At 35.9% G+C, this 12,806-nt stretch overlaps 2 protein-coding genes across 2 annotated transcripts in view; both read left to right on the top strand.

Annotated features, from left to right (window-relative positions):
- The window catches only part of LOC132183854 (LEAF RUST 10 DISEASE-RESISTANCE LOCUS RECEPTOR-LIKE PROTEIN KINASE-like 1.2), a 7,174-nt gene extending 1,036 nt beyond the window's left edge, over positions 1-6,138 (top strand). The window contains exons 2-4 of the mRNA XM_059597310.1: positions 4,411-4,443; positions 4,554-4,817; positions 5,034-6,138. Coding sequence (XP_059453293.1) covers positions 4,411-4,443; positions 4,554-4,817; positions 5,034-5,959 — 1,223 coding nt within the window. The 3' untranslated portion in view covers positions 5,960-6,138. The remainder of the gene's footprint in view (positions 1-4,410; positions 4,444-4,553; positions 4,818-5,033) is intronic.
- On the top strand, positions 2,709-3,496 carry LOC132183853 (LEAF RUST 10 DISEASE-RESISTANCE LOCUS RECEPTOR-LIKE PROTEIN KINASE-like 1.2). The gene has a single exon (XM_059597309.1). It carries the CDS (start codon positions 2,755-2,757, stop codon positions 3,445-3,447), a length of 693 nt encoding a protein of 230 aa, XP_059453292.1. The 5' UTR covers positions 2,709-2,754; the 3' UTR covers positions 3,448-3,496.
- Positions 6,139-12,806: the final 6,668 nt, after the last annotated feature.

The raw sequence follows: 12,806 nt of genomic DNA, 5'->3' as shown, positions 1-12,806 counted from the left end.
TTAATCACGAAAAATAGGAGAATAATTTTAATCCAATTGCTGATGGGAAAACGAAACCATCATGAATACAAAGTCTTTTCATGATGAAGATAAGCATTGCAACCCACATGTTTATCTACACACGTTTTCTCCAAAAATCAAATTCCAGTTGTTCTTGGACTCCTTTTAAAACTAAACTTATCCTCTTATAGATAAATATGACTTGAGCCCACCAACTTGAATATTGATATTTTCCAGCAATTATCTTCACACTTATTGACAATTTGAGCCATTATCAACAATTGATTGGGTCATACTATATAGCTGTCTGGTCACGATCATCCAATCTCTTGCAGCCTTACATAGCTGCACGTAATACCTCTTAACTTGTCAACAGTCAAAACAGAGAAAGTCACGCTCCAAGGGATATTCATTATTCACACCTACCGCTGTTTATTAATTGAGTGTGTCCAAGCTAACCATTACGTGTGGAAACATGTCCCATACAAGTCAGTTTACATTTTCTATTCTTTCTTACATGAACCTTGGTGGTTGAGTGGTCTTAAGACAATTTTTATGTGGTTAGTTAAACGCTCCGTCGTGTTATTATAGTCACAACTAAAGTATAAATAGCCGCTATTATCGTCCCCTCTGTCATTTCTAAATAAATAAATAAATAATATTTGTTATATAAAGTGTTAGGGTTTTCTTTAAAAAGTAGCAAATTTGAATCTGAACATGCACGCATGTTTCCCATGGTCCTCATTCAGAGCATGTTGTGAGAAGCACGCATGCTATCTAGACACGTTTTAGTTGCAAGGAAATTTCTGAGCTTTAGAAAAATATCTCTTTCTTCCGTCTAATTATTTTAACTAATTATGGGATTCACTATTTTTCATCGTTTTCTATATTTTTAAGCATTTTGATTTCATAGGCGGAATTGTTAATTATACATAGGGGCATTCTGGACTTTTGAATTATGTTTCCCTAACAAAACTTGATTGATTATTTAGTTATTTACTAAAGATTGCCCTGCATATCATATTTGTCTACACCTTATTAAATTAGGCCTGGAGTTTTCTGTGTTTGAATTACTTGTTAGACATTTTAGACAGTGAGTTCATCATGACCTAATTGGCCGTACTGGCTTGGTGAAGATTGCATAGTATTTTAAAATATAATTTCTTTTTTTCTTTTTTTAGCATGTAAAATTTGGTGATGCTGATTATGCCTGCAAACCTTATTTTTACATATAGTTTCGGGTTTAATCAAATTTAATTCTTAAGTTTTTATCGGATTTGAATTTAGTTCTTGGGTTTTCGTCATTAGGTTTTGACCAAATTTTAAATTGGTCACTCTGTCACTTTGCTATTAAAAGTAACGGTTTTTCATTTGTCATGTGTGTCTCACTTGACACGCCATGATCCATCACAACATTACAGTTAATGGTTTTTCCTCTAATGCTTAAAATCTAGAAGATCATATGGTTCTTGCTTTTAGAGTTAGGTCTTCTTCTTTTTTTTATGGATGACTTGACTCTTAATGGATAAGGCATTGATATTAAGTGATAATATGAATGATGATGTGTCAATTGAGACACATGACATATGAGAAATCATTCAATTTGACAGAAAGTGACAGAAGGGCCTATTTAAAATTTAGACAAAACCTAATGGTCATATTCTTGAAATTAGAAACCCAAAGACTTAATTCAAATTAGATAAAAACCTAATTTAGACGGATATACAAATTTCATAAAATTTTTTTGAATCTATCATATGAAAACATCTTCTTAAGTTGGTCAACCACTCCCATAGATATAGTGAACTTACAAAAATAATAATGAATGATCTCTTTTTTTCCCGGCCGCCTTCTCTTCAACCAACCAAAACCCTCGTCAAATCTCATCCCCTCAATACTTTCTTAGATTTATAATTGTTTTTTCCTTATATTTTAGTTTATTTTTGTTTCAATAATATATAACCAATCACATGAAAAATATATTGTGTCAACACATAGATAATTCTCCATTATTGAAATGATTTTTTGCAAATCTTAAGACTCTGTTTGGCCCATGCTAATAATGCCTAAAAGTTGCCCATCTAATTCATGTGTTTGGTACTAGGTGTGGGTCTTTTACTTTAAGGGATTCCATTACGTCTTATTCACCCATTGCCCACTTTTGATGACATCTTTGCCAACTTTAGAGCACATGTTTGATGATATTACAGCTCTATTTCGGATTTTTAAAAACACATTCTTAAATAATACATTTTTTTTATGATTTTGTTTAAAGCGGGAGTGCGAAAACGCCATTAATGTCAACTATATTATATCATGATTATGTCATCGTTACAAGGGATGATGTGTCTTGAGTTGTTTGGCCAATTTTTTGTTGTCTAATTTTCATTCTGAGTCTTTGACCTGGATTCCCAAACTGTCAACATAGATAGAAAATTACAACTTATTAAGATGGAGGTTTCTTCTGGCCCGACTGATAAGAAATTGACCCAAATATTCAAAAGATTATATACGACTTCTTGGCCAAATAATACCCTAAAATTGTTCTCATTTAATATAAACCAAAGAAACAAATCTTTTGTGGTTGCTTGAACCTTTTTTTTGTCTTTCCCTTCTTTGTCAAACTCCAAACCAATAACAAACCGAAAACAAAACACAAGTAAAAGTATGTTGTATTATACCAACTACTTGGAAATTTTCCTCCCACTTTAATACCTTTGTTGGCTTCCCCTGCTTCTTCCTTCCCTTCTCCCCATGGACACCCAAAACTTCTTCACCTCCCATATATGCATTTTGTTCATCATCTTCACCAACTTAGCCAACCGCGCTCTATCCGTTAACCAAAAGTTCCAAGACTGCGCGCCTCATGATTGTGGAAATGGCCCAAACATAAGCTACCCCTTTTGGATACTTGATGAACAGGAATCTTTCTGTGGCTACCCCAGATTTGGTATTACCTGCAACGAGCAAAACCCAGTTCTCAAAATTTCCAATGATGAATATATCATTAAAGATATCTTTTACTCCAACCATTCACTTCTCGTGGCCAATGCCGCCGCCTATTGGGACGCATGCCCTACTCCTTTGCATAACGTTAGCCTTGATCGAACCCCATTTAATCTTAGTTTGTATCGTAGTGATTTCTCCATCTTCTACAACTGCACTTCACTGCCTCAATACCCCACATATGGGTTAGACTGTGCTAGCAATGGTACGACCCTTCATTCTTTAGCTGTTTTCCATGAGAAAGCATTGGACGTTAACTATCCGTGGGAAAAAAGGTGCCAGTCTTTGGTTGACGTGCCAGTGCATATGCTTTTTGGTGTCAACTTGACAAGCTTGTCGCAAATGAATTATACTGAAATTTTGAAGATGGGTTTCTTGTTAAATTGGACTGCACCTAACTGCAGCAGTTGTGAAAAGTGGTGGACGCTGTGGATTCGATAATAGAGAATTTGTTTGTTTTTGCCAAGACCGGGCTCATCACAAAACCTGCGATGATTGTAATTCTGTAGGAAATTTCCTTATCATCATTTGATATTTTCTTCAAATTTTCCATCTTCTTCAGTCTAGGAATAATTTGCAGCCAAACTATAGTGGGCACAATTTTCTGTGTCTTTTTGATGATAGAAAGAAAGTTCAATCTTAGCAGTTTTTAATCGGGCAACCGTTAGATCGTTTTGGCCCTTATTAGGTTTCAATGAATTATACATGAATGGTTTCTTGGATTAGGTCTTTGAGATCTGAAGTTTTGAATGACTGACTGGTTTCGCTTTGTCATTGACTTAATTGGCACCCATTGACTGACTGGTTTCAGTCAAGTCAATGGGTGCCAATTAAGTCCATTCTCCGGAAAGAAAAGTTATCACCTTGGAAGACTATTTGCAGCATTAAGTCTACGACTAAACAAGAATCACTTCTTTTTCTTTGTGGGCTCGTTTCTGTTTACCTACAGATGTAATTAGTCCAATATTCTTTCTGTTTCATACCTAATGTTTGAAACAAAAACTCGTATGACTTGGGATTTTGATCTCACCCGAAACCAACAACCAATAATTAAAACTTGCAAAGAATGAGCCAAATAACATTTATCCCAAATGAATCTTATGAAAACTTTCATGATCAAGTTTTGCATTTCCTTCGGATTATAAAAATCTATGCTACCTGTCTTATACTTATTGCCACTGTACTATATTCAATAACCTTAACACTTTATCTTCCTTCTTGGCACCAAGCTTCTTTTCTTTTCCTGTAAGTTCAATTGTGGCACATGTTACATTTGAAACTCCTGAATTAGGAAAAGCATATGGGCAGGTTTTGGCTTTGGTAAAATCTATACGAGCTTGTTATATTTATATTGATGTTATTTGTGTTCTGACACTTCATTTCTTTCATTGCTTATTGTTACAGAAAAATGGAATTGGCGAGTGAAGATTGGTATAGGTAAAATTTATCTATTTTCATACTCTTTGCCCTTTTCTGTGCAATGTTTGACAATATTTCTCAATTGGGACTATTAATTTGAACTTGTTGCCTCTATCCCTTTTACCCAGGTTTTGGCGCTGCTACTGGAACCGTGGCTATAATGTTGGTCATTTTCTTTTTCTATCAACGCCGCAACAAGAAGAAATATGGTCCCTCATCCTATGTCTCCCGAAGCATCTCTTCTTATCCTTCTTCTATGACAGATCGTGAAATGGGAATTAGTAACTACTTTGGAGCTCCTCTCTTCAACTACAGTGAACTTGAAGAAGCCACTAAAAATTTTGATTCCTCCAAAGAACTTGGAGAGGGAGGCTTTGGCACCGTATACTATGGTAAGAGCAAGCACACAAACATAGATACCCACACTTTCTACTATATATGTCAGTGAACCACTTTTTAAAAAGTTTTCAAAATTAATTTAATTATGTATGTCTATAGTTTTTTCTTCGAGAATATTTTATAATGGAAAGCATTTGAATAGTTTGGAAAAGGAGAGTTGCACGTGGGAAAGATAGAAAATAATGAAGTCATTTTCTCTTGTTGAGCAGGCAAACTTCGAGATGGGCGTGAAGTTGCAGTCAAGCGCTTATATGAAAACAACTGCAGGAGAGTTGAGCAATTCATGAATGAAATTGTGATCCTTACTCGCTTACGCCACCAAAATCTCGTCCAACTTTATGGGTGCACCTCCCGTCACAGCCGCGAACTCGTTCTTGTTTATGAATACATTCCTAATGGCACCATTGCTGATCATCTTCATGGCGAAAAAGCAAAACCTGGTGCACTGCGATGGCCAACTCGAATGAAGATTGCCTTAGAGACTGCAAGTGCTTTGACATATCTCCATGCTTCTGATATCATCCACCGTGATGTGAAAACAAACAATATTCTTCTTGACAACAATTTTTGTGTGAAAGTCGCAGATTTTGGACTGTCTCGCCTTTTTCCAACCGATGTCTCCCATGTTTCAACTGCTCCACAAGGGACTCCTGGTTATGTCGATCCAGAGTACCACGAATGCTACCAGCTTAATGACAAGAGCGATGTCTTTAGCTTCGGGGTAGTCTTGATCGAGCTTATATCATCCATGCCTGCTGTTGACATCACAAGGCATCGACACGAAATCAATTTGTCCACCATGGCTATCAACAAGATTCAAAACCACACATTGCATGAGCTTGTAGACAAATCTCTTGGATTTCAATCAGACTACAGGGTGCAGAGAATGATTACTGCAGTGGCGGAGTTGGCATTTCAGTGTCTGCAATATGTTAAAGACGTGAGACCATCGATGGGGGAAGTGCTGGAAGCACTACAGGATATACAAAATAAGGATTACAGTAAAGATGAGGCAGAGGAGATGGGCAAAGCAGCAGATGATGTTGGATTGTTGAAGAGGGATTCACTGCCACTTTCTCCTGATTCTGCTCTAAATTGGATCAGCACTTCTACAACATCAACTAGCAGTAGTTAAAAGTCGTCATCCTTTTTCATCATATGCCAAAACTACTAAACATCCGTAGTTTGAGTGAGAATACGAGTTGTACATATCATGTCAGAGCTGTTATGGGTTCACTTAGGTACATGTCTTGTTCGGTTTACTTTTTTTGATTGATTTATCCTCCTTTTCATTAAATAAAAGTTCAAATTACATATTGCTTCAGTCTGTTATTTCAGTTGCACATAACCGTTGGATATGAAAGAATTTGAATAACAAAAGGGTCCTTGGTTTTCAATTCAATAAACCAGAATACCCAAGGCATTATAAACAGCAAAGTCTGTTGTATGTAAATGTAGAATTGTCAATTACAAAGATAATGACGAGATTTTTCCTTATCAAAGGAATTTGGCCTTATGTAAGACACATAAGAGAAGAGATAGGGAGTTTGGCTAGAGTAAAACCAAGAGACCCAAAAGGGAACGAGTGCAAATGGGCTAGGGTCAAAGCCCTAGTCCTATGCCCCACGCCGCCACTTTTGTGGGAGCCTAGAGTTTGATCCTAGTCTTCCCCTATGTGGTGCACTACATTGAGTAGAGGTGGAAATAGGGCTCGTTTGGCAAATCGTTTTTTGTTTCCATGTTCCAAAATTGCTTTCAAGAACAAAAACAGAGAGCTATTTTCCTGTTTTTGGATAATTGTTTTCAAAGTAGTTGTCACACTTATAAAGAAACACCTTAAGACTTCTTTGATGGTGGGGCTTCTTACTTTTAGGTAATTTTTTTAAAAAAATCATGTGGTAATTAAAGTGAGAATTCTTAACCGTAGGACTTGTAATAATATTTGACGCTCAAAATTTTGTTTATTAGTAATTGTTTAACTCTTGGCAGCTGTATGAAGCAATGAGAAATGCAACATGGGCACTATTTGCGAGTTGTTGAGCTCTCAATGCAATAACTATGAATTAAAGAAATGGTTTTGTCCAAGCATTACATAAAGATCATAGGAGTAAGAATACATTTTATATCTACTATGATCCTGTAAACTATTTTGAAAAACCTAATAGACTCCATTTTACACATAGAATGGAGGTTAAATGGGTGTTTATCAACAATATACTAAATTTAAAAATATTAAGCATGCAACCTGAAAAAACCTAATACGACTCCAAACGACACCAATAAGGGAGTTGAATAGGTGTATGCAAATAATACGCGGAATTAAAAATTAAACAATCATACAACCAAAATATGTAGAACAATAGATCACAGAGACACAAATATTTTGGTTACGAAGAGGAAACCATTTAGAGAATTCTCTAAAATGTAAAACCTCTCCGGGGCCGCCAAACCCAGGAAATCAATCAACTATAAAAGAATAAGGATTACAAGAAGTTCACACTTACAAAACATTTGCAATTGACACTTTCTTTCATAAGACAAGCGACCCACTTGACTTCTACCACAGTAGCCCTTTCCAGAACATCTGGCACAATCCTTCTACTTGATCTCCTTTACCGGAACTCCGATAGACTTCGGTTGTATATGATTTGTGATGAAGACACAACCTTTAACTCTAAGAGAGACTAACCCTAACACTCAATATCTTAAACGCTCTCTTAGCACATGGAATTCTTATGTGGAATTCCTTACAATTTCGTGCATAACAGCTCTCTATATATAGACTACAAGAAAACCTAGTACTAGTTGAAATGGGAAGAAAAACTAGTTCTAGTTGGAATAGGATTCATCCAAATTTTCTTTCTTATCTTGCGAGATGATTTTGGCATAGCTAACTTTCGAATTTTGAAAATCTTATTTCACAGAGATTTGTAGAATTTTGTGTTAGCTTTCCAATGTCTCTGGTTTCACCTCAATCCGATTCGTGAGCCGAAAGTTATGGTCCGAATACTAATACATGTGCAGGATACGAAATTTAATCAAATCCTATTTTAACTCTAATTAAAGAATTCCGATTTGATTAAACTTAACCATATCATATAGGTCTTCTATTATGATTGGTTAAGCTTAACCACATCTTATAGGTCTTCTCTTGACACAACACCTCGTGTATGCATTGCTGACGGGATTGCAGATGAATGTATTTTGTCACTGAATTTGACAATTCAAAACCCAACAAACTCCCCCTTTGACAATTCTGTGACAAAATTTACAAGTTATATCTGAATAGATAACTCCTATTTCCTGAAACACTCACAAAACATATTAAACGTATGTGGAATAGAAATACCCAATGTACCAATAATATAACATATTTGAATAGAATATAATCATGAATAGCTCACCAAATCAGTTAAAACACAAAACAAATATCATTCATAGATGCAACAAGTATATCAAAATCAAAATCAAAATCATCTATGGTGTTTTATCTATTCCCAATCTGCACTCTCTAAAACGTGTTTTATCTATTCCCAATCTGCACTCTCTAAAACTTTCTCTCCCCCTTTTTGTCATGAATGGACAAAGGGCAGTAAAATACCAATAAGCCCAATGAAAGTCAGAGAAACATAAACAAAATAAAAAATACGAATGTATAATGAGTGAAATGCAAGAGCATGATAAAAAACAATTCTCCCCCTTAGTGAATGACATAAAAAAAATGAAGAAAAAAGTCAGAATTTTTTTTTTTTTTTTTTTTTTTTTTTTCAATATAAGACTTGTTATGTCAAATACACTCACATGATAAAACATAAAAGACTCATGTATTAAGCAATGATTATCTGGTAATATCTCAAAATGTCCAAAATATACATGAGAATAAAAAAATATGAAACAAAAGTTTTTTCAACACAAGCAAAGCAACATGTTCCACTCGACCCATGCTTGTGTGTTGTGTGTGAAAGCTAACCATCAAGTAAGTTTAAGAACTTATACGGTAATGGGATAGGCTAGCAAGTAAAAACTTAAATTACCTCATGGGAAGATTGACATGTATATCTAAACAAAAGTCAAACCTTGCTAGGGCCATGTCACCCTCATCCAATACACTTCCCATGTAGTAGTAGCACATACTCAAACATTGTCCGGTAGTGACCGTCTCTTTCCACAATGAAAATGGTCACGACTATTTCTATAGGGACAAGTTGAGCACAAATAAGACATAGTGAAATAGATTCCTTTTGGAATATATTCATATGTTTTCTTGTTTCACTATTTTTTTTTCTTTGAGAATGTGTCTTTAATCATTTAGTGCTTAAACCAAATTAGAGGAATGCTGGAATTTTTAGGTCCTAGGTTCAACTAGCATTTGGTCAATTTGATAGACACAACTAGTCAATCTTCTTCATATGGTTGCCTAACATAACTCACCCTTAAGGCCAAATTCATACTCAATTTAAGCTTAAATGTGCACAAGAGTTCAAGCATAGGTAAAATGTACCATAGAAGCATAAGCTTAGGCCAAAAAAAATCAGTCCATTAATAAATATTCATCCCATGTATAGTAAGCACATTTTGAGATATAAGGAATTGGATCCATGAAGTATACATGAGAAATTTATGGACTATCAAGGTGCATATGACAAAAATAAGGAGACAACCTAAAAACTATATTTTTGTCTTTTTGAATTTTTGAATTTTTTTTTTTAAAATAAAATGCACAAAATTAATGCAATGCATATATATGCAAAACTGAAAATTAAAAAAAAAACAAACAAAAACAAAAAAAATAATAATAAATGCAATGCAATGCAATGAATGCTACATGCTCTAGGATATGAAGAAATATGCAAGACAACCAATCCTAAGCATGTTATGGACCACCTTACTTTAGGTGAGTTCACTACCACTCCCCCTCAAAGGGTGAATGGTATCGACCTTCCTAACCCAAACCTTCTTAACCCTAGGTACAGATTTGTGACTCTTGTCAAACTCATCTAACCTAGATAACACTCCCTTCATCATTATGCATAGCCCCTCAAAACCTTTCCTAGAATATGAATTCTCACTCTTATGCTCACGAGGTCTTAACTTAAAACAGTTAGGTCGAATATGACCAACTTTTCTACAATGATGGCAGGTAGGGACAAATTTCGGAGAAGCTTGTCTCATATGAGGAGGGATGTACATATACTTAGATCTAGACAAACATGACTCTACACCACCTTTTTCTTTCTTAGGAGCGGCCTTTTTATTCCAAGGTCTTTGGGATTTCAACTTAGAACAATTTGGTCTAATATGACCAATGATCCCACAATGGTGGCATGTAGGAACAAACTTTGCATGAGTTTGTTTCCTTGAAAGAGCCTTGAATTCGGGCTTCACACAAGTATTCATACAAGAAGTTTTGCCCTTATCCAAGCAAGCTATATTGGCTTTGACTTCTTCAACTTTCACATGCTTAACAAACAAAGTTTTTCTTTCAGAATTAGAAGAATATGAAGTAGAGGCACCCAATTTATCAATAAGCATAGTATTTTCAGATTTCAAAGAGTCAATTAAGGATGTGATTTAGACAATTTAACAACCAAAGACTCTTTCTCATGCTCAACATCATTAAGCTTTTTAAGGGAAATTTGATGATGATGATTCAATTTAACAAATGTCTTAAAGAGCTTGTTATAGGCCATTTGAAGGTCAATCTCCTCATCAGAATCCATGCTAAGGGACTGAGGAGTATTCATAACAAAGGAGTCAAGAATCTCACTCAGAAATTTAATCCAAACAAAGTGAACCCGCTCTGATACCAATTGTAAATTCTAAAAACGACTCCAAACGACATTAATAAGAGGGTTGAATAGGTGTATGCAAATAATACGTGGAATTAAAAATTAAACAATCATACAACCAAAATATGTAGAACAATAGATCACAGAGACACAAATATTTTGGTTACGAAGAGGAAACCATTTAGAAAACTCTCTAAAATGTATAACCTCTCCGGGGCAGCCAAACCTAGGAAATCAATCAACTATAAAAGAATAAGGATTACAAGAAGTTCACACTTACAAAACCTTTGCAATTGACACTCCCTTGCATAAGACAAGCGACCCATTTGACTTCTACCGCAGTAGCCCTTTTCAGAACATCTGGCACAATCCTTCTACTTGATCTCCTTTATCGGAACTCTGGTAGACTTCAGTTGTATATGATCTGTGATGAAGACACAACCTTTAACTCTAAGAGAGACTAACCCTAACGCTCAATATCTTAAATGCTCTCTTAGCACATAAATTCTTATGTGGAATTCCTTACAATTTCGTGCACAACAACTCTCTCTATATAGACTACAAGAAAACCTAGTACTAGTTGAAATGGAAAGAAAAACTAGTTCTAGTTGAAATAGGATTCATCCAAATTTTCTTCCTTATCTTGCGAGACGATTTTGGCATAGCTAACTTTCGAATTTTGAAAATCTTATTTCACAAAGATTTGTAGAATTTTGTGTTAGCTTTCCAATGTCGCTGGTTTCACCTCAATCCGATTCTTGAGCCGAAAGTTATGGTCCGAATACTGATACATGTGCAGGATACGAAATTTAATCAAATCCTATTTTAACTCTAATTAAAGAATTCCGATTTGATTAAACTTAACCATATCATATAGGTCTTCTATTATGATTGGTTAAGCTTAACCACATCTTATAGGTCTTCTCTTGACACAACACCTCGTGTATGCACTGCTGACGGGATTGCAGATGAATGTATTTTGTCACTGAATTTGACAATTCAAAACCCAACAAATTTGTAAGTTCTTGTTGGCTTAATTCGGTAAGCAAAATGGTGACCAAAAGTGCCAAGATTCATCATCCATTCAATTACCGTTCGGACGAGAAGAAGTGCCGTTCGGATGCTCGAAGAATTCTATTTTCCTCGAGAGCCTCGTCTGCAATCTCGTTTGCAATCCTGTCCGGACGAGCTCGATAAATAGGAATTTCCGAGAGCCTCGTCTGCAGTCTCGTCTGAACCCCGTCCGGACGAGTTCGATAAACAAGAATTTCCGAGAGCCTCGTCTGCAGTCTCGTCTGAATCCTGTCCGGACAACTTTTACTAAAAAGGTCATATCTTGAGTTTCAAGCCTCTGATTGGAGCAGTCTTTGTGGCGTTGGAAAGCTAACTCAAGGATCTACAAAGTCATGTTTCACAAAGTTTAGCTAATTCCAATGTTTACTGGGTCAAAACGGGCAATAAAGAGAAGACTACGAAGCTGGGCGGAATGGCTCGTGTGCAATCTCGTCCGGACGAGATTGCAGACGGCCATGTGTTAAAAACACTTTCTGGCTGTGTTTTGTTGTCCCGTCCGGACGGCACATGTTCCCGTCCGGACGCCGCGTACCTGTAACAGTTTTAAATGAATATAAACTCTTTCCTAGGTCTAGGGATGATGGGGCTATTATAAATACACCTCTATAGAAAGAGAGAGGCACGAATTTCTGCATCTAGAATTCGCTTTTGTGTGCTAAGAGGGTAGAGTCTGTTCTCTCTCTTAGAGTGATCGGTTGTGTTTACTTGTTGATTGTTGAAGCGAAGTCAATCGGAGTTCCGGTGAAGGGAGATCACGTAGAAGGATTGTGCCAGCTGTCTCTGGAAAGGGCTACTGCGGTAGAAGGCAAGTGGGTCGCTTGTCTTATACAAGATCGTGTCAATTGCAAAGGTTTTGTAAGTGTGAACATCTTGTAATCCTTTATTCTTTTACTGAGTTAGTTGATTTCCTGGGTTTGGCTGCCCCGGAGAGGTTTTACAATTAGAGAGTTCTCTAATTGGTTTCCTCTTCGTAACCAAAATATCTGTGTTGTTTATTGTTTATTGTTACATATATTTTTGGTTGTTTATTAATTGTTAGGCCAGATCTATTTCCGCATAAATTGTGTGAAACACCTATACATTCAAAATATGTGTCGTTTGGTGTCGTATATAGGTTTT

This window comes from Corylus avellana, chromosome ca6 (assembly GCF_901000735.1).
Source record: "Corylus avellana chromosome ca6, CavTom2PMs-1.0".
Classification (NCBI taxonomy): Eukaryota; Viridiplantae; Streptophyta; class Magnoliopsida; order Fagales; family Betulaceae; genus Corylus; species Corylus avellana.
Note: the sequence above shows the minus strand (reverse complement) of the source record. Positions and strands in the feature narration are given on the sequence as shown.

Coding starts and splice junctions, on each gene's coding strand:
- LOC132183853 (XM_059597309.1), top strand. CDS start 2,755: ATGGACACCCAAAACTTCTTCACCTCCCATATATGCATTTTGTTCATC.